Raw genomic sequence first — 22,713 nt, 5'->3', positions numbered from 1 at the left:
TGATTTTGTTATCAGGGTAGTACTGGCCTCCTGGATGGGATGTATTTACTTATCTTCAATTTTCTGGAAAGGGTTTTGTAGAATTGATATCATATCTTCTTTAAACATATTTTAATTCAAAGCATATTTTGAATTATTTCTTATTTTTTTCTCTCCTGCCATTTCTCTCATCTTCATGGACTATGACATGTATATCAGATTACTTGAAGTTGTTCCACTGCTCATTATTAGTGATCCATTGATTTTTTTTCCAGTCTTTTTTTCTTCACTCTGTGATTCATTTGGAGACTTTTTGTTTCCACACTTTCAAGTTCTTTATTTTTCTTCTACAGTGTCTAATTTCCTGTTGATTTCATCTAGAGGACTTTTCATCTCAGACACTCCATTTTTATTTGTAGAAATTCAATTTGTGTCTTTTATTTTTCTTCCTATCCTGCACAAATTTTCCTCTGTCTTCTTGAACATATTGTGTGGATTTATAATATTTACAGTATCTGTTTTAATGTCCTGTTTTACTAATTCTACCATCCGCAATATTTCTGGACCTGTTTCTATTGATTGATTTTTCTCCTCATTATGGGTTGTATTTCTCTATTTCTTTGCATGCTTAGTAATTTTTGATTAATGCCAGACATTGTAAAGTTTACATGGTTGGTCGCTTGAATCCTTTTTATTCCTTTAAATTCTTCTTTTCCCCCCAAGTTACTTTGGAACATTTTGATTTTTCAACTTTGGTAAGCAGATCAAAACCACTCTTAGTCTGTTGCCATTTGACCCACCTTTGAGGATTGTGAAACCTGGTTTTTAGGTGGTCCTTTCCTGGTAGTTTCCTCATGCACATGTTTGTGTGAGCATCTTCAGTTACTTCAGTTGTGTCCAACTCTTTGTGAACCTATGGACTATCGTCCACCTGGCTTCTCTGTGGGGTTCTCTAGGCAAGAATACTGAAGTGGGTTGCCACCCCCTCCTCCAGGGGACCTTTCCAACCTAGGGGCTGAGCTATGTCTCCTGCATTGCAGGCGAATTATTTACCCACTGAGCCACCTGGGAGCCCGGTTTCCTCATGTGCATATGCTAACCAATACTCAGCTAAAGACTCCAAGGGAACTTTCTTCATATTTGTAGACTTTTTCTGTGTAGCTGTCTCTTCTCTGGAATTCTGCTTCCTTGGACTTCTCAAATCCCAAGCTCTCTTCCACTCATGGAGATCATCAGGCTCTGCCTAGCTTTTCCATCCTCTGCAGCAACCTGGAAAGTCTGTTGGAACAAGAAATGCAGGATTATTTCATTTATTTCTTTTCTCTTGAATATCACTGTTTAGCTATGCCTGTTTTCCTATATCTGAGAACCACTGTTTCATGTTTTGTTTGTTTTTTAGTTATTTAAGATGAGAAGTAAGTTCAACCTGTATTAATCCATCATGGTCAACACCTATACATACTGTGTATCTCATCTTCTGAATTTATAGTCCCAGATCTTTACACTTGAGCCTTCACAATTGGATCCAGTTTACATGTAAGGGCTTTGGTATATTAAACACAGGCCTATAAACTTCAGAATCATCCATTTCAGGGCTCTGGGCCATGCAATTTTGTTTTCATATCATCTTTGGAATTTGTTTTGGGTAATATTTCTGGATTTTAAATTATAAATGCAATTAAAAACTTTAATTTTCTGTCAGCTCCTTGGGGATTAAAAAAAAAAAACAACTGTGAAGTGTTAATGTGAAACATAGGGTCTCATTTTCCTATTGGTAGGGGTACTTGTGCACAAATAAAAGGAGATTTAAATATTCTCCCAAGATGAACAACTAGGTATTGCAAACAAAATAATTAAAGTGGTTTGTAGCAAGCAAGCAAATGAATGCTATGAAGGATCAGCTGCTATTATCTATATATATATTTTCCATTTTGAATATCTGCCTGGGGAGTAAGCTGCAAACTGAAGCCTCAACCAGCTTTTAAAACTTTAACAGAATGAAAAAGCATTGGTTTTGTGTTATAGAGATAGTTACTTAGGTCAGAGCTTTAAAAGTTAAACTTTTGCGGTTTTCATCTGCGTGTGCATGTTTGATTCTGAGGAACTCCTTCCTTCCACCCCTCCCTTTCTGTCTCTTCCTCCATCCCTCACGTCTTCCCTCCCTCCTTCATTCTTTCCTCCTTCCTTTCCTTCTTCTTTCATAAGTATTTGCCAGGCTTAGTGCTCAGCATTAGGAAGGCAGCGGAGTATGAGAGATATGTGCCCTGACCTGGGCACAGTCCAGGTCCAGTTGGAATCAAGTTGTGGTTCCAACTCCAGCATAGATGCAGAGATAGACTGATCGCTGCAGTTGTCTTCAGTGCAGGGACTGGGAATTCATAGCGCCCCAGATCTGAATCAGAGTTGTGGGTATACAGTTAAGGACCAAAGGATCTGAAAAATGGGGTTTCCTTTTGTAGCTCTGGAGACCTCTTTCTGCGTATATTCTTGCTACTCTGCTGGGGGCACAGGACTGTATGAGGGGCCACTTCTTTGCCTGTGACTGTAGAGTCCTGTTAGGTGGAGAATTTCTACTCAGACTCTGCCCTGAGTTGTTGAACTGGGCAGACTGTGATTTGTTCTGCCCTCTGAATGGCAGAGCCAGCTATTTTTAGCCTGTCCTTACAGTTATTTTAGTGTTTTAAATGCTGAGGTCCAAACCTACAGAAATACACATTTCAGGTCCAACTTAGAGTGTATTTTGGGAATATCACATCTGAAAAAGAGAGGGTAAGATTAGCAGATCCTGAACCAGTTCTAGGAATTGTTCTGACTTACCTTAGATGTTCTAAGCCCACGGGAATGAAGAGAAACTGTATGAGTAGAGATGAGTGACGTGGGGTTGTAAGAATTCAGAACTTGCAAGGTTGGAGGAAGCATGAAGCCTGAAGAAGATGGAGGGAAAGGCTGGGTGAAGGACAAGGAGGCAGAGAAATGAAGAGGGGGAGACAGGAGACAGTGGAAATAGGAAAGAGTGAGAATCAGACAGAAATGAAGAAAGAGGAGAGGAAGGGTGGATGAATCTCACTGTGCCCCCTCAAGCCCGTCCACCATCCACAAATAACCAGCCAGTCAGAGACACTGTAGGAACTGTCCCCAGTAAATGCTGGACACATGTGTGTCCCCTGGCTCATCGGAGAGCAGATATCTACCTTGTGCTCAGGGCCAAATACAATAGAATAAAATGTAATGAAATAAAAACTCTATTAAATGAAATAGAATAAAAGAGCCACTAAAAATGCAAAGCTCTGGGGGAATTTAACCTTCTCACACAAGACAGAAGGTTCTCCTGGTAAACCAGCAGGCTGGACAGGGTTTCACAGAACTGCACAGAGAGCCTGAAGGGGCATCTGCTGCTCTGACCACAGAAGCTATTGGTCTTTAAGGAGCAAGTTCAGCTTCTTATTGCTGGCTGGTCTGACTGGACCTCTCCTGGGAATGGGCTGTGATAAAGGAGGTGAGGTGGGGAGAGCTCTGCCTCCTGTACCCTTGGCAATGTGATAAATTATATACCAACTTTCAATCAATGGGTCATTTTAAATAAAATGATGGAATGGTTGAGTTCTAGTATGATGTCTCTTGGCAGGGAGTCAAGTGTATGCTGGGGTCTCTTAGAAACTGCAGTTGGTCAGCTATGGTCTCCCTTAGGGGTGTGAAGGAGGCTGCAGAAGCAATGGGGTGACAGGGAGGGCAGGAAAAGGGCTGCCCTGGCCTGGCCCACCTGGAGACCAGGCTGAGGTGGGTCTTCTGCTGGCATTCTAAGGTTCTAGAAGAAGTTTTAGTTTTTGAGTTAGAAGGGGTACTCACTGCAAAACTTTGTTGGATCCCATTGAATCAAAGTCACTGAATTAAAAAGAAATACCCTGGGAAGTACTGTTATCCCCTTTACAAATGACATTCAAAGAAATTCAGTGCCTTGTCAAAGTTACAAAGCCAGGAAGAGGAGATGTTTTGGATGGAACCCAAACCCATCTGATTCCAGATCCTACAGCCTCTCCACTTCACTGTGTAATATCTTAGACCAGTGCTTCTCAAACATACCATTCCTATGAATCACCTGGGAATCGTGTTAAAATGCAGGCTCTAATTAGATAGGTCTGGGCGGAGAAGGCAATGGCACCCCACTCCAGTACTCTTGCCTGGAAAATCCCGTGGACGGAGGAGCCTGGTAGGCTCCAGTCCATGGGGTCACTAAGAGTTGGACACGACTGAGCGACTTCACTTTCACTTTTCACTTTCATGCATTGGAGAAGGAAATGGCAACCCACTCCAGTGTTCTTGCCTGGAGAATCCCAGGGGCAGAGGGGCCTGGTGGGCTGCTGTCTATGGGGTCGCACAGAGTCGGACATGACTGAAGCGACTTAGCAGTGGCAGCAGGGTGGAGCCTAAGGGTGTGGAATTCTCATAAGCTGGCAGAGATGCAGATTCTTTTGGTCTATGGTCCACACTTTGAGAAGCAAAGGGGATATTCTGTGGTAACTTTTCTATTAGTTCAGTTCAGTTCAGTCGCTCAGTTGTGTCTGAGATGTTTGTGATGTCTTTGTGACCCCCATGGACTGCAGCATGCCAGCATTCCCTGTCCATCACCATCTCCCAGAGCTTGCTCAAACTCATGTGCATCAAGTCAGTGATGCCATCCAACCATCTCATCCTCTGTCGTCCCCTTCTCCTCCTGCCTTCAATCTTTCCCAGCATCAGGGTCTTTTCCAATGAGTCAGTTCTTCACATCAGGTGGCCAAAGTATTGGAGCTTCAGCTTTAGCATCAGTCCTTCCAATGAGCACCCAGGACTGATTTCCTTTAGGATGGACTGGTTGAATCTCCTTGCAGTCCAAGGGACTCTCAAGAGTCTTCTCCAGCACCACAGTTCCAAAGCATCAATTTTTGGCACTCAGCTTTCTTTATGGTCCAACTCTCACATCCATACATGACCAGTGGAAAAACCATAGCCTTGACTAGACAGCCCTTTTCTATAGCTTATATAAAGCAGGGAGACCTACGCATACCCATGTGTTCTTGCATGAGTCCTCAGTCTCCCAGTTGCATCCAGCTCTTTGCAACCCTGTGGACTGTAACCCACCAGGCTCTGCTGTCTGTGGGATTCTCCAGGTAAGAGTACTGGTGTGGGTGCCATTTCTTCCTCCAGGAGATCTTCCTGACCCAGGATTGAATCCACATCTCCTGTGTCTCCTGCATCAGCAGGCGGCTTCTTTACTACTGAGCCACCTGGGAAGGGGACGAATAATGAGGCAAGGTATGGTCTAGTCAAAACAATCTTTCAAAAGGTGCTCTCCTTCCACCACCCTCTGTCCTGGAAATGAACCAGTGTATGTTTGGCAGCTTTCTCCCATCCTTTCTTCATCAACAGGATGTCTTTGTCTTTTTGGAGCCTCAGCTTGCCTCGCCTTCAGCACTCTGTAGGGACCTGGATAAAGCAGGCATTCTGAAAAGCCTTTTGACTTCACTGGGAGTAATTCTTTCATCACAACTTTATTGGATCCTCCTTCTATTTTCTCAACTTTGCTCAAGCCAGCCTTGTCTGTGAAGTTCCTCTACGATCATCAACTTTAAATTACTGACACCATCTTTTTTATGAAGAAAATAAACTTTATTATTTTTTCAGAGATAGAATAATGTTGCTATCACACAGCTATTTGATTGATCTAGGTCTTTCTAAGGAATAAAAAGAAATGACTAATAATGTGATTGTACAGTTCTATATAAGTTTAGAGCTCTAAAGAAATATTTAATAATAGTGTCCCCTGATATCAGAAGGTTCAGAAATTTTACTGAAGTCTTAGAGATCAGACAAAAACTTATTTGTGTATGAGGTTTGTACCTTGTTTGCCAAAATGAATATTTGGAAAAAAGAGACTCTTATCATTTTAATTGCTATTTTGAAGATTTCTCCTCATTATAAAAATGTATCCTCTTTGCTACTTAGAGTGAGACTTCTTTAGTGATTCTCTGTTTTAAATAAAAGAGTTTTAAGAAGTTTAAAAGATACAGAATATGATCTAACAAACACCTACATGTCCACCATTCCAATTTTGCTGTATTTAAGATAGCAATTTTTAGGAAATTGACCGTTCAGATATATTTGGAATCTGTTCTGTACCCACTTACAGATCCCATTAAATTCTGACTCAGTCAGATTGATGAGTATAAATTACAGAAAAATCTGAATCTACTTTCTTTAAAGTGACTGAGATTTTACTATCTCACCTTGTTCAGTTGCTAAGTGGTGTCCCACTCTTTGCAACCCCATGGACTGCAGCACGCCAGGCTCCTCTGTCCTCCACTGTTTCCTGGAGTTTGCTCAGATTCATGTCCACTGAGTCAGTGATGCCATTTAGCCATCTCATCCTTTGCTGCTCCCTTCTTCTTTTGCCTTCAGTCTTTCCCAGCATCAGGGTCTTCACCTCAGAGAAGACTCAGAGATGGGCCATGAGGCTGTAGGGTAGGGTGATTCAGGGGCTAAGGAGTATGCTTCGGACCCGAGCTCTGTGTGCTGGGGCTGCCCTCACATGGAATCTCCTTGTGATTCCAACTTCCCCAGGCAGAAAGGTGTAGTCTCTTCTTGGTCTTCTTAGGATTTAACAAATCTCAGAGTCTCTCAAGGGGAACTTCCTCCTCACATCTCAACAATCACAAATGAAGTCATGTACCCTCCCCCTAAAATGGCCTAAAGTGCTAGGACCACCCAAGTGGGCTCGGACCCAGCAGGATATACCTCTGGTTCTGGACACAGGGGTCACCCCTGCTCGGAGCACCATGGTGGAGGGAAGGACACCTGTTCACAGGAGGGCTGTGCCAGCCTGGATGTGGGGTGAGCTGATCAGGGAGACAGCAGATCTGCGTGTTCCTCAGTGACACTCATTCTCCTGAAGTCAGGGTGTGTCCTTCATAATTGTGTTTTTATTGTCCTATTGCATATATTTCTGCTGTTTAGTATATCATTCTGGGATTTGCTCTTCATGGTCTTCCTCTCTTTTTCTGTTTTCCTTAACTCTGTTATCTACATCTGTAAGGTAATAACATAGTCCTGTAGGTTAATTCCGTCTTTTTTATACCTGATAGAAGCTCACCATATAAATTTCACTGCTTCTTTGATTCTGTTTTTGATGTTGTCACTGTTGATTCTGCACCAGAGGCCTGAATGAAAGTGAGGAAGAAATAGCTGACTGAGTCTGACAGATACTGAGACTCCTGTATCTCCAAATTATTCTGTTGATATTGTCATTATTATTTATAGTCTTCTAATATTTGGCAGCAAGAAGGACTTTAATTTTTTTTTCACTGAATTAAATATTTACTTGTATATGATTATTTGAACATGCTGGGCCTTAGTCGTGGCATGCAGAATGATGTTATCTAGATTCCTGATCAGGTATCAAACTTGGACCCTCTGCATTGAGAGTGTAGAGTCTTAGCCACTGGACAAGCAGGGCAATCCAAGAAGGACTTTAAAAAACCCTTATAACTTGCATATCAATTGTTTATTATCTTTATGGAGTCAAATGCTTCTTTAGAAATCTGTGGGCTTTTCTCCACAGGAAAATGCACATATATTTGTATACTTCGCATTTTGGTGGAAGGGTGAGCTCCCCTGAAGCCAGCCTGAGAGCCTGACTGAAGAAATATGTTACCTCTGAATGGAGGCAATCAGATTCCATTCTGTTCCTTTCTGTGCTAACAAGAACAATTTTGCTTTTGATCAGTGAATTAAGTAGATACCATCTTGGAGGATGTGAAGATTTGATTTTCTTCAGATTTCTTCTAATTGGGCTTCTCTGGTGTCTCAGTGGTAAAGAATCCGCCTGCAGTGCAGGAGACAAGTGTTCAGTCCCTGGGTTGGGAAGATCCCCTGGAGAAGGAAATGGCAACCCACTCCAGTATATTCTTGCCTGGAAAATCCATGGACAGTGGAGCCTGGCAGGCTATAGTCCATAGGGTCTCAGAAGAGTCAGACATGACTTAGGGACTAAACAACAACAATTTTTCTTTAGTTTTACCTCTTTGTTAATGGAGATTTGCAGAGGTTTCTTAATAACTTAATTGAGCCAAAAGAGATTATCTAAGGCTTCCCTGGTGGCTCAGATGGTAAAGAATCCACCTGAAATGTGGGAGACCTGGATTCAGTCTCTGGGTTGAGAAGATCCCCTGGAGGAGGTGTGGCAATCTGCTCCAGTATTCTTGCTTGGAGAATCCCCATGGACAGAGGAGCCTGGTGGGCTACAGTTCACAGGGTCACAAAGAGTCAGACACAGTTGAGTGGCACAGATCATCTGAGCTTCTGTATGTATTCTCAGTATACAACTAGAGACAGTGAATATTTTTAATATTTAGTGCACGCTGCAAGTCTCACATGTTATTGTTTTCATAGAAATCTTTCTTCAGGTGTGCTAAAAGACAAAGAAGAGTCTCTTTTCCTCTGATGACTGACAAGAAGGATGGCACGTTGCTGGGAACTTCATCCCTGTTTTTTTCTCTGCTTGTTTTACTTGTTACAATATTTTCCTTATCAAACTGCATAAAATTCTCCCATTGAAAAAGGAGCTACTTCCAGCAGTAGTTTGCTGTCTCTCTTTTACTTCTGCTGTCAATATATGCTCCCTTTCCTTTATTCACCATTTCTAAAGATGATCCATTTACAACCACCCTAGTCCAAGCTTCCATCTTCTCTCACAAAGAAAATCTCTTGAGTGAAACAGGATTTATAGTGGAAACTAGACTGCAGGAGAAGAAGGCAACAGAGAAATTCAGGGAGGATATTTCTGGAGCAACACAAAAAAATTAAGATGTAATCTGCAGAGTCCTTACCTTCTTCCACCTGTAATAATGAGATGATTTAAGAATACAGTTGAGATTTAACCAGATGGAAAAGGTTGCACATGCTTCTCTTGGGCCCCTCAGAAATAGGCCTCCTTATAATATTAATGACAGTGAACTTAGGAAAAGGCAGGCAAATGAGGAAAATGTAAATTGGAGCATAAGAATTGAAGTTTATCAATCACACAGCCAAGACATATAGAGAGGAATTTGGGAGTTAGGTGTTCCAGGAAAAAGGCAGGGCCATGCCTTAAAGAATTACAATTCTATGTCCAAGACTGAGTAATATATTTTTATAGAAGCATCAATTCAGTTCACTTCAGTCGCTCAGTAGTGTCCAGCTCTTTGCAACCCCATGGACTGCAGCATGCCAGGCCTCCCTGTCCATCAACAACTCCTGGAGCTTGCTCAAATTCAAATATGTCCATTGAGTAGGTGATGCTATCCAACCTTCTCATTCTCTGTCATCCCCTTCTCCTCCTGCCGTCAATCTTTCCCAGCATCAGGGTATTTTCCAGTGAGTCAGTTCTTTACATCAGGTGGCCAAAGTATTGGAGTTTCAGCTTCAGCATCAGTCCTTACAATGAATTTTCAGGACTGATTTCCTGTAGGAATGACTGGTTGGATCTCCTTGCAGTCCAAGGGACTTCTCAAGAGTCTTCTCCAACACCACAGTTCAAAAGTATAATTTCTTCAGTGCTCAGCTTTCTTTATAGTCCAACTCTCACATCCATACATGATTACTGGAAAAACCATAGCTGTGACTAGGCGGACCTTTGTTAGCAAAGTAATGTCTCTGCTTTTTAATATGCTGCATATAGAAGCATAATTAGCTTCAATGACACTCCCCAAAAAGAAAAGAACTAAAAATTCTGAATGTAATATATTTGAAAAATATTAAAAATAGATCACTGAACAGTCAAGAATAATGTCCTCAGGAACAAAATATAACAAAGGGAACTCTGAGAAATAATAGAGTTTCAGGTTAGGTTTTGCCTTAAACCTATTGGTCAAACATGGAGACCTTGAGCTTTGTTCCTCTGGCTAATGAGTCATAAAACCCATGAGATCCAGTGTAAGCACCAAGAAAATGAGAGGTTTCCACAAAAGCTGGAAATCTATATCCTCAGTGTAAGCATTGATGAGAAATGAACCCACTGTGCAGAAGGAAATAAGAAGGAAAATTTTCTATCTTGACTTTGGAGTTGTCTGAAAGAGGGACATTTTCTTGAGAAGTGATAACTGCAGAAGCCTCATGCAGGCTTGTGATCCAAGTCACATCACCTATGATGTCTAGTAAAGCATGAAAGAAAATTTAATGTTAAATCATGTGGTTTAGATCGGGTGCGATCCTAGGTTCATGATAGAAAGAGGCACAAGTATTCTTTTAAGCAATGTCAGTCTCTGTGGGCAAGAATCCCTTAGAATAAATGGAGTAGCCATAAGAGTCAAAAAAAGAGTCTGAAATGCAGTACTTGGATGCAATCTCAACAATGACAGAATGATCTCTGTCCGTTTCCAAGGCAAACTATTCAATATCACAGTAATCCAAGTCTATGCACCAACTAGTAATGCTGAAGAAGCTGAAGTTGAACGTTTCTATGAAGACCTACAAGATCTTCTAGAACCAACACCCAAAAAAGATGTCCTTTTCATTTTAGGGGACTGGAATACAAAAGTAGGAAGTCAAGAAATACCAGGAGTAACAAGAAAATTTGGCCTTGGAGTACAGAATGAAGCAGGGCAAAGGCTCATAGAGTTTTGCCAAGAGAATGCCCTGGTCATAGTAGACACCCTCTTCCAGTAACACAAGAGACGACTCTACACATAGATATCACCACATGGTTAATACCAAAATCAGATTAATTCTATTCTTTGCAGCCAAAGATGGAGAAGCTCTATACAGCCAACAAGACTGGGAGCTGACTGTGGCTCAGATCATGAACTCTTTATTGCCTAATTCAGACTTAAATTGAAGAAAGTAGGAAAAATGACTAGACCATTCAGGCATGACCTAAATCAAATCCATTACAATTATACAGTGGAAGTGACAAATAGATTCAAGGGATTAGATCTGATAGACAGAGTGCCTGAAGAACTATGGATGGAGGTTCGTGACATTGTATAGGAGGCAGTGATTAACACCATCCCCAAGAGAAAGAAATGCAAACAGGCAAAATGGTTGTCTGAGGAGGCCTTACAAATAGCTGTGAAAAGAAGAGAAGCAAAAGGCAAAGGAGATAAGGAAAGATATACCCATTTGAATGCAGAGTTCCAAAGAACAGCAAGGAGAGAGAAGAAAGCCTTCCTCAGTGATCAATGCAAAGAAATAGAGGAAAACAACAGAATGGGAAAGACTAGAGATCTCTTCGGGAGAATTAGAGATACCAAGGGAACACTTCATGCAAATATGGGCTCAGCAAAGGACAGAAATGATATGGCCCTAACAGAAGCAGATAATATTAAGAAGAGGTGACAAGAATACACAGAAGAACTATACAAAAAAGATCTTCATGACCCAGATAACCACAATGGTGTGATCACTCACCTAGAGTCAGACATCTGGGAATGTGAAGTCAAGTGGGCCTTAGAAAGCATCACTACAAACAAAGCTAGAGAAGGTCATGGAATTCCAGTTGAGCTATTTCAAATCCTGGAAGATGATGCTGTGAAAGTGCTGCACTCAATATGCCAGCAAATTTGGAAAACTCAACAGTGGCCACAAGACTGGAAAAGGTGAGTTTTCATTTCAATCCCAAAGAAAGGCAATGCCAAAAATGCTCAAACTACTGCACAATTGCACTCATCTCAGTTCAGTTCAGTTCAGTCGCTCAGTCATGTCCAACTCTTTGTGACCCCATGAATCACAGCACGCCAGGCCTCCCATCACCAACTCCCGGAGTTCACTCAGACTCACGTCCATCGAGTCAGTGATGCCATCCAGCCATCTCATCCTCTGTCATCCCCTTCTCCTCCTGCCCCCAATCCCTCCCAGCGTCAGGGTTTTTTCAATGAGTCGACTCTTCGCATGAGGTGGCCGAAGTATTGGAGTTTCAGCTTCAGCATCAGTCCTTCCATCGAATATTCAGGACTGATTTCCTTTAGGATGGACAGGTTGGCTCTCCTTGCAGTCCAAGAGAGTCTCAAGAGTCTTCTCCAACACCACAGTTCAAAAGCATCAATTCTTCGGCACTCAGCTTTCTTCACAGTCAACTCTCACATCCATACATGACCACTGGAAAAACCATAGCCTTGACTAGACGGACCTTTGTTGGCAAAGTAATATCTCTGCTTTTTAATATGCTGTCTAGGTTGGTCATAACTTTCCTTCCAAGGAGTAAGCACTCATCTCACATGCTAGCAAAGTAATGCTCAAAATTCTCCAAGCCAGGCTTCAACAGTATATTGTCACCTTGATTATTTAACTTCCATGCAGAGTACATCATGAGAAACTCTGGGCTGCAAGAAGCACAAGCTGGAATCAAGATTTTTGGGAGAAATATTAATGACCTCAGATGTGCAGGTGACACCACACTTATGGAAAAAAGCGAAGAACTAAGCCTCTTGATGAAAGTGAAAGAGGAGAGTGAAAAAGTTGGCTTAAAACTCAACATTCAGAAAACTAAGATCATGGCATCTGGTCCTATCACTTCATGGCACATAGATGGGGATACAGTGGAAACAGTGAGCAACTTTGTTTTTGGGGCTCGAAAATCACTGCGGATAGTGATTGCAGCCATGAAACTAAAAGATGCTTGCTCCTTGGAAGGAAAGCTATGACCAATCTAGACAGCGTATTAAAAAGCAGAGACATTACTTTGCCAACAAATGTCCGTAGGTCAACAAATGATATGAGTTTGAGCAAGCTCCGGGAGATGGTGAGGGACAGGAGAACCTGACGTGCTGCAGTACGTGGGGTTGCAAAGAGTCAGACACAACTTAGGAACTGAACAACCAACAACAACAACCAGCTGGAAAAGAGGTTAATAAACATGGAAAATAGAATGATAAGCTCTAACATACTGTTGATTGGATTTCTAGAAGAAAATAGGAAATAACAGGGAAAATAGTATTAAAAGATAGTATGGTTCAGATTTCTCTAGAATTATTGAAGAAACTAAACTCCAGATCTAGGAAGCCTAAGAATCAGGAGCAGAATAAAAATTAAAAATACACTTCATGTTGTGACTGCAGAACACCAGAAACGGAGAAAAATCTGAAGAGTATCCATGCAGAAGCGGTCATCTTCAAAGGAATGACAGTTAAACTGATTCCTAATAACTCGAGGTTGTGGGCTGAATATGCCTGCCGATATTCTAATACCAGCCCAGTGAGACTGATTTTTGGGCTGCTGCTTTGTGGAACTGTGACTGAATAAAATTTTATTGTTCCAAGCCACCGAGTTTGTGATAATTTGTTATTACAACCATAGGAATCTAATACACTGAACTAAAATGGAAGCAAGACTATAATGCAATATTATCTTTACTGTGCTATGAAATATACTGTTCAATTTAGAATTTTTTTATTTTAAGAATGAGATCCAGATAAAAATGCTTTTTAATAAACAAAAACTAAGTTTGTCACCAACAAACCCACATTTAAAGGAAATTCTAAATGATATACTTCAGGGCAAGAAAAATAATCTTAGACATAAAGTTTGAGGGCCACAGAAGAATGTTTAACAAATATATCTATAAATATTGGTTAAGTAGATAAATATTTACTGTATAAAATAATGGAAATTATGTGTGATAAGAGGGCATAATGAAAACTAGAATTAAAACACTAGACATTGTTACGACATTAGTTGAGATGATGATGATTAGAGATAAAGATTGAGAGAGTAAGAATATTGATTAATTTCACACTTATGCAATTAAAGTATTCATGATATCCAATGAAAAAATATTGGACAATATTGTTATAGCTTTGAAAAGAGAATAAGAAAATGAAAATATGAAAAAATCATTTCAAGAAGCTAAAGAGAAGGGAAAAAAACAGTAAAATATGTAATGTAAATAGTATGATAAAATCAATTCATTTATATGTATGATCATTATCCAATATAAATGAATTGAGATTTCAACTAAAATGTCTAGGATGGATATAAAAAATTGAGTATATTTTGCTTACAAGAGTCCCAACTAAAATGTGATACAGAGGAAGATTGACCGCAAAGAAATAGGAAAAGAACAGCGAGATACTAACCAAAATGAAAGTAGTGTATATATTAATAGCAGTAAACTATAAGGCAAGATACATTACTAGAAATAGAGGATGTATAAATAATGACAAAAGTTTCAGTTGAGCAAGGAGTTATCATTCTAAACTTATACATAATTATGAAAACTCCAAATATGATTTTTGAAGATTAAGACTGAATACAAACAGAAATGGGAAAATTCCCCATCTAATGGACCTAAAAATGGGCCACTGAAATCAGCAGCAATTGGACAATGGAAACACACAGCATTCATGCAAACTGTCACAAAGTGAGTCTCAATAAACTTTAAAGGATTTGTGTCACACATTCCACATTCTCAGGTTATAATACATTGATGATTCAGTTCAGTTCAGCTCAGTTCAGTCGCTCAGTCGTATCCGACTCTTTGCGACCCCATGAATCGCAGCTCGCCAGGCCTCCCTGTCCATCACCAACTCCCGGAGTTCACTGAGACTCACGTCCATCGAGTCAGTGATGCCATCCAGCCATCTCATCCTCTGTCGTCCCCTTCTCCTCCTGCCCCCAATCCCTCCCAGCATCAGAGTCTTTTCCAATGAGTCAACTCTTCACATGAGGTGGCCAGAGTACTGGAGTTTCAGCTTTAGCATCATTCCTTCCAAAGAAATCCCAGGGCTGATCTTCAGAATGGACTGGTTGGCTCTCCTTGCAGTCCAAGGGACTCTCAAGAGTCTTCTCCAACACCACAGTTCAAAAGCATCAATTCTTCGGCGCTCAGCTTTCTTCACAGTCCAACTCTCACGTGCATACATGACCACAGGAAAAACCATAGCCTTGACTAGATGGACCTTTGTTGGCAAAGTAGTGTCTCTGCTTTTGAATATGCTATCTAGGTTGGTCACAACTTTCCTTCCAAGGAGTAAGCGTCTTTTAATTTCATGGCTGCAGTCACCATCTGCAGTGATTTTGGAACTCAAAAAAATGAAGTCTGACACTGTTTCCACTGTTTCCCCATCTATTTCCCATGAAGTGATGGGACCAGATGCCATGATCTTCGTTTTCTGAATGTTGAGTTTTAAGCCAACTTTTTCACTCTCCTCTTTCACCTTCATCAAGAGGCTTTTTAGTTCCTTTTCACTTTCTGCCATAAGGGTGGTGTCATCTGCATATCTGAGGTTATTGATATTTCTCCCGGCAATCTTGATTCCAGCTTGTGCTTCTTCCAGCCCAGCATTTCTCATGATGTACTCTGCATATAAGTTAAGGGTGACAATATACAGCCTTGACGTACTCCTTTTCCTATTTGGAACCAGTCTGTTGTTCCATGTCCAGTTCTAACAGTTGCTTCCTGACCTGCATACAAATTTCTCAAGAGGCAGATCAGGTGGTCTGGTATTCCCATCTCTTTCAGAATTTCCCACAGTTTATTGTGATCCACACAGTCAAAGGCTTTGGCATAGTCAATAAAGCAGAAATAGATGTTTTTCTGGAACTCTCTTGCTTTTTCCATGATCCAGCAGATGTTGGCAATTTGGTCTCTGGTTCCTCTGCCTTTTCTAAAACCAGCTTGAACATTTGGAAGTTCATGGTTCATGTATTGCTGAAGCCTGGCTTGGAGAATTTTGAGCATTACTTTACTAGCGTGTGAGATGAGTGCAATTGTGCGATAGTTTGAGCATTCTTTGGCATTGCCTTTCTTTGGGATTGGAATGAAAACTGACCTTTTCCAGTCCTGTAGCCACTGCTGAGTTTTCCAAATTTGCTGGCATATTGAGTGCAGCACTTTCACAGCATCATTTTTGATTACTGAAAAATAATTACCTCATGTTTGGAAAAATTTAAAAAATCTCTAGTAAGATACTCATGAGTCAAAAACATTTCAAAGAGGAATTTTAGAAACAATGATACAATTAATATATATGATAACTTGTGGGTCATAACTAAAGCATGTTTGATTTTTAGATCTATAGTCTTAAATAGTTCATTAGGAAAGAAAAAAATGTTTAATATTTATCAGCTAGGTTTCATATGGAAACAGCTTCGAAAATAACCACTTAATAAATCAAAAGAAAATGGAAAAATAAAAATAATAAAGATAAGAGTAGACATTGATGAAAGAGAAAACCAGCACATAAAACAGTATCTGTTAAGGTAAAACTTACTTTTTAAAGGAGAATTTATGAAATATACTAACTTATAGGATCAGAATAAGAGGGAAGGTACACAAATACAGATTGTTAGAAATGCATGATGGCATACAACTTTAGATGCGTTGGAGAGAATAGAAGTAGAATGACATTGCGAACAGCTTATGCCAATCAAGTAAAAAATTTGGACAACATGACTAAAAATGACAGGGGGAGGAAGGCAAAACAAGAAAATTCCTGTAGAAATAAGGAAATTTAATTAGTAATAAAAATCTTTTGACAAAGAAAACACCAAGTTGGATGAATTTATAGCCTAGTTTTACTTATTAATCTAGAAACTAGAGAAGGTATCTGTAGCATGTGATAAGAACTTAATATCCAGAACTGAAAAAAAGGTCCCATAAATCAACATGCAAAATATAAAACCCAGTGGAAATTAGGCAAAGATCACAAGCACACAAAAGGAAACAGATGACTCATGAGTGTATGAAAGATATTTAACTCTTTTAAGTATTTGGGAAGTGGAAATTAAAGTCTAGTGATGTACCAATTCATTCTTACCAGACTGGCAAATATTAGGAAGTCATAGGATATCAGGTGGGGAAGGAAATGGCAACCTACTCCAGTGTTCTTGTCTAGAAAATCCTGTAGACGGAGGAGTCTGGTGGGCTGCTGTCCATAAGGTTGCACAGAGTCGGACATGACTGAAGTGACTTAGCAGCAGCAGCAGCAGCAGCAGCAGCAGGATATCAGGATCAGGAAAGGAAGAACAACAAGAACTCTTCACCACACATGATTATAAGTGGATACAAATCATCTGGAAATTTGGTATTATCTAGTAAATTTGAATACATTCATATTCTCATATGGTCTTCCCTTGTGGCTCAGATGGTAAAGAATCCACCCACAATGCAGGAGACCTGGGTTCGATCCCTGGGTTGGGAAGATCCCCTGGAGAAGGGAAAGGCTACCCACTCCAGTATTCTGGCCTGGAGAATTCCATGGAGAAGTCCATGGGGTCACAAACAGTCCGACACGACTGAGCGACTTTCACTTTTATATTCTCCTATGGAGGAATTCTAATTCCAGGTATGTAGAGTAATTCTTAAAGGTGTGCACCAAGACACACAGGCAAGAAAAATTGTTCATAGAAGGTTTGTTCCTAATAGGAAAGAAGCAAAAACATTCAAATGGTAATCACAATACCATGAATGCATTGTGGCAGAATCATACAATGCAGAGCATACAGCTGTGAAAATGAATAAACCAGAGCTGCATCCATCACCATGAATAGATCACAGAAACTTAATGTTAAACCCAGGGGTTTTTAGATGTTGGTGAATACTGGAATTATCTGGAGAGCTAATGTAGAACACAGAAGCTTTGCTTGTTGAAATGGGACAAGACCGGACCTCTGTAATTTTGTCAGTTCCCCAGGTGATCCTGATACACGACTCAGTTTGAGAACCACTGTGTTAAAACACAGTGGTTAGAGGCATGCAGACTGTTTAGCTTACACAAAGCTAAACAAAATGTGCAAGCCTAAGCTGTGTATTATCTAGGTTACATCCATAAGTTATGGCATGACAAAGGGAACTCCTGATGAGGAAGTTGTAAGCATCTGGGAAAGAGGCATCCAATCAAGATGCAGCTTATATTTTATTTCTTGATGAAAGGTACACTGAAATAATTTATTATTCATACTTTATGTAGGGTTTGTGCATTAAAGTCTGTCTAGTCAAGGCTATGGTTTTTCCAGTGGTCATGTATGGATGTGAGAGTTGGACTATAAAGAAAGCTGAGCGCCAAAGAATTGATGCTTTTGAACTGTGGTGTTGGAGAAGACTCTTGAGAGTCCCTTGGACTGCAAGGAGATCCAACCAGTCCATCCTAAAGGAGATCAGTCCTGGGTATTCATTGGAAGGACTGATGTTGAAGCTGAAGCTCCAATACTTTGGCCACCTGATGCGAAGAGCTGACTCATTTGAAAAGACCCTGATGCTGGGAAAGATTGAAGGCAGGAGGAGAAGGGGACGACAGAGGATGAGATGGTTGGATGGCATCACTGACTCGATGGACATGGGTTTGGGTGGATTCCGGGAGTTGGTGATGGACAGGGAGGCCTGGCATGCTGCTGTTCATGGGGTCACAAAGAGTTCGACATGACTGAGTAACTGAAGTGAACTGAACTGAACTGTGCATTAAGATATATTTCACAAGACAAACTTAAAAAGTAATAAGATTTATTTTGAACCTGTGCCCTTCCACACACCAGCACTTAGTTGAGTGTATGGATATGATGTGTTACTGTTTCATTGCTGCCTTGCTGACTTTGGTGAGGTCAGTGGAGGTCACACAGTATACACACATTGTCTTGTTCCTTCTGCTAGTAGCACTCTCTGGAAGGAATGTTCGGCTGAGACAAAGGGAAAGTTTGTTCTCCAAGATGTTTATGTAAATTGGCTGCTTGATTGCCCTCTGCACCCTTAGGAAGACCCAGAGTTTGATCCTCTTTCCAGGAGTCCAGAGGCTGACCTGGTGTGCAGCCTGGAAGCAGTTCCTGGCATCAGTGAGCAGGGTGTGAGGAGGTACCTGTGTGCAGCCCAGTAATACTAAAGGACCTGGTGGAGGCATCAGGACAGAAGGCTTGGCATGGAGCTGAGGAGCTGACTGATGGTGCAGACTTGGGTATCTCCAAAGCAAAGGATAAATCCCCGGGAGAAGTGACCCTTTTCACTGCCTCCAAGGGACCCAGGGGAGTTGCTTCTGTGGATTCTTAGCATCTGATTGCAGCTATCTCTGTACTAGATGGTAGGGATAGGCCCAGAGGTGTGGCGTAGAAGGCGATGGCACCCCACTCCAGTACTCTTGCCTGGGAAATCCCATGGATGGAGGAGCCTGGTGAGCTATTGTCCATGGGGTCGTGAAGAGTAGGACTCGACTGAGCGACTTCACTTTCACTTTTCACTTTTCACTTTCATGCATTGGAGAAGGAAATGGCAACCCACTCCAGTGTTCTTGCCTGGAGAATCCCAGGGACGGCGTAGCCTGGTGGGCTGTCGTCTGTGGGGTCGCACAGAGTCAGACAGGACTGATGTGACCTAGCAGCAGCAGCAGAGGTGTGGGGAGGTGGCTAGTAGTGCTTTGACTCAGAGTGATTGGGTGAGAACAGGACCGTGGGAGATTCTGCAGAGATCCTTATGGCAAGGGAGGCATATAGCAACTAATGGGTTGGAGGAAGCTATGCCAAGTTCTCATCTCTGTCCTGGGAAGGTAGAACTGGAAAGGAGTGGTCTGGAGATCAGGGCTACTTGTGGGAGGGCTTGACTTTCGGGACCCTTGACTAGGTCCTGGCTGCCCTGACATCAATTCCCCCATATACTGCTGCATATTGTAGGAAAGTGAGGCTATATCTACCAGAGAGGTACTGTGTTCTCCTATCAGTCAGGCCTCCTACAATTTCCAAGGTCATTGTTGTGGGGTAGTAGGGAGGGTTCAATGCCGTTGACTCTCCTATCTGGAAGTTAAGGGTGCAGGAGAGGTTTAATTAAAGAGCTTCTATGGTGACCTCTGCCATCAAGCTGCTGCTGCTTCTGCTAAGTCGCTTCAGTTGTGTCCGACTCTGTGTGACCCCATAGACGGCAGCCCACCAGGGTCCCCCGTCCCTGGGATTCTCCAGGCAAGAACACTGGAGTGGGTTGCCATTTCCTTCTCCAATGCATGAAAGTGAAAAGTCAAAGTGAAGTCGCTCAGTCGTGTCTGACTCTTTGCGACCCCATGGACTGCAGCCCACTAGGCTCCTCTGTCCATGGGATTTTCCAGGCAAGAGTACTGGAGTGGGGTGCCATTGCCTTCTCCGCTATCAAGAGTAAGTGAGAAAAACAAAAGGTATGTCACATATCCATTTCTTAAGTGTGCTGACTTTGAGGAACCCTCTTACACATAATATGAATTATTTCCTCATGACCTCATGATTTTTCTAGGTTACCTCCTACCCATGAAGACCTCACCTCTATATTCCCTCTTCAAGTAAAGCTGACCATGCTGCTCACTGGTCTTTCTTACAGTTTTATTTTCTAGTAGGTTAGAACACGAGTTCTCTCATCCTGCTATCCTACTTGGGGCAATGTGTCCATTAGCAGGGCAGCTAAGAGCAGGGCACAAATGTCCAGGATCAGCTACATTCTCTGCTCTGTTTTCTGAAGCCCAGCTGGATCCTGGGCTCTTCTCACTTGGTTGTCCAAAGATATGAGCATTTTGCAATTTCTTCACCATTGATAGTCAGTTGGCCCCAATCCAATATGATCATCATTCCTTAAACAGACTTGTCTGAAATATAAAGTTTAAGTGGTTGAAACCCAGATTCAGTATGTACAAGCACTTTAATTCTTTAGAAATGCCTGCAGTTTTGCACATTTGGGAACTATTGATCATTCTAAAAGGATGCAACTCTTAATTTCTTCCTTTCTCCCAGATCTAGTACATGGTTATAACTGACCAGTCTATACCCTCATATTGAGTACCTAGGACAGTCCCTGAGAGTGCTTTGTTTACCTTTAAATCCTTAAACATGTTATGTTCTTGTTTATGTGATTCTGCAAATTCTCGATCACTATTTCTAACCTCATTAACTCCATTTGTACCATCTCGTTGTCTCAAAGCTAGGCTGTGTCATCTGCAAGGAGGAAGACTTAAGGCCAGTTTTAAAGCACAGTTATTCATGGTTAAAATCTTGACTTGCAACCAACACAGATAGAGTCACTTCTTAGAACCAGTGAACCAGAGCTTTCTTAACCTCTCTTCCACCATTAAAACCCTTGGTGAATGTCCATTTTTTATAGTCCCTTTGTTGATCTCAGACATGGAGCTGTTTTGTTACTCTCTAATCCTCTCTCTGTACAGCAGTCAGAGATTTTTAAAAATGTAAATCTGATTGTGGCTTATTGGGGCATAAAATCTTTCACGTGCTTCTCATCATCTATAGTGTGGATTGTTCTAGCAATATTTACTGAACCCCATAACCACATCTGGTCTAGGACACAGATCCCACACTGCCGTTGATCATTCCTCTCTCCTGCCAGTGGCCCTGCCCCTCCCTAGGTTGGAGGGACACATTGCTGCCTGAACCATTGCCTCCATCTTCAGCAGTACTACTACCAACTCGACTCTTCACTGTCCTGCCTGCTCGCCTTTACAAGCAAACACTTTGCCTAATAAGTTCATCCTTCAGGTTCAGCTTCAGTGCTAATTCCTCACAGAAGCCTCATCCTGGAAAGAGCTCCCCTTGGCCTGCTCCCTTTGCTCTTTTTATGCATGAGAGTGCTCATTTTAAATAGGGTAATAATAGGATCTACCTCATAGAATTCCTAAGGCTGTTGCAAGTACAAAATGAGATAATGTGTGTAAAGAACTTAGCAAATGGGCCCATGTGGAAGTTTGATGGGTTCCTTTGCTCCTAGATTTCGGTATGACATCACTCCATATATTTCAGCCTATGATGACCTTGAGTTTCACCAGAGGGAATTAAGCCTGACTCATTCACAGCTATACCCCAGTATTAACATGGAACAAAACATTGAGGAGCTGTTGGGTAGCTTTTGTGCAATGAATGAGTGAATGAATGAATGGATATATTTTAAAATTTTGTATGTATGCAAATCTTTGAAAAAATCTAATTGTTAAAGAATTATGGGAAACTTAATGCATTTTGTTCAGCTCTGTCAGAGGAAGCCAGTTTTCCTTGTCTACATCAGGTAGACAACCCCAACAGGAAATTGAGCCTTTTATCCCGGCTAATGCCTCTCCTCTCATGACACTTGACAGTATTGATTCTTTTAGGGTTTGACTCCATGGAAGCCAGTGCATTGGTGGTTTAGCTACAGATTATCTTTTTCTGTCCTTCAGGAAAGGTGTTGAACAATCCTGTTTGCATTTTAGGGTAAACAAGTATTATTTGTAAGTAAGCAGCTAATAAGGCTGTTTGACCTTGAGCCCAAACTCATAACCCCTTTGGCATCAACTATTTGGGCTGTCAACCTAGACATCTACTGGTAAGTCTTCTGCAGAGAGTATGAGGTCATAAGTCAATGGTAAGCATTTCTGGTTATCTTCCCAGGAAATCAGTGACCCAGAGATCCTGGATCTGGTCCACAGCGCCCTTGGCAGGATGACTGTGGTCCGGCAGATCTTCCCTTCTGCAAAGGACAACCAGAAATGCATGAGGAACAACCACCGCATCTCCTCCTTGCTCTGCGACCCCCAGGAAGGCTACCTCCAGATGCTGCAGGTCAGTGCTGGCCTCCTAAACTTCTTCCAGGAGGGAGTCTCACCCATACCCTTGGCCTGCCTCATGCATCAGTGTGCCTCAGCTCTAGTTGAGCACCCTTCCCCACCAACTGTAATTATTAGAACTCTGTGCTGAAATTGAAACCAGTCAACTGGGCAATACCTCTAAGCACATTAGCAGGCAATTATGGCCAATGTCAGCAGATGCAGCATATTAGCTCACTGGGTGCCTCTTGTATTTAAAAGT

The 22,713-nt window shown here is 41.5% G+C and overlaps 1 protein-coding gene across 1 annotated transcript in view; it reads left to right on the top strand.

Moving 5' to 3' along the window:
- Nucleotides 1-22,713, top strand: part of GRID1 (glutamate ionotropic receptor delta type subunit 1) — a 346,899-nt gene that overhangs the window by 91,471 nt on the left and 232,715 nt on the right. Inside the window, exon 3 of the mRNA XM_055537983.1 lies at nt 22,297-22,467. Coding sequence (XP_055393958.1) covers nt 22,348-22,467 — 120 coding nt within the window. The 5' untranslated portion in view covers nt 22,297-22,347. The remainder of the gene's footprint in view (nt 1-22,296; nt 22,468-22,713) is intronic.

Source organism: Bubalus kerabau, chromosome 1 (assembly GCF_029407905.1).
Source record: "Bubalus kerabau isolate K-KA32 ecotype Philippines breed swamp buffalo chromosome 1, PCC_UOA_SB_1v2, whole genome shotgun sequence".
NCBI classification, from domain to species: domain Eukaryota; kingdom Metazoa; phylum Chordata; class Mammalia; order Artiodactyla; family Bovidae; genus Bubalus; species Bubalus kerabau.
The sequence above is the reverse complement of the archived record's forward strand: the minus strand, read 5'-3'. Positions and strand labels throughout refer to the sequence as shown.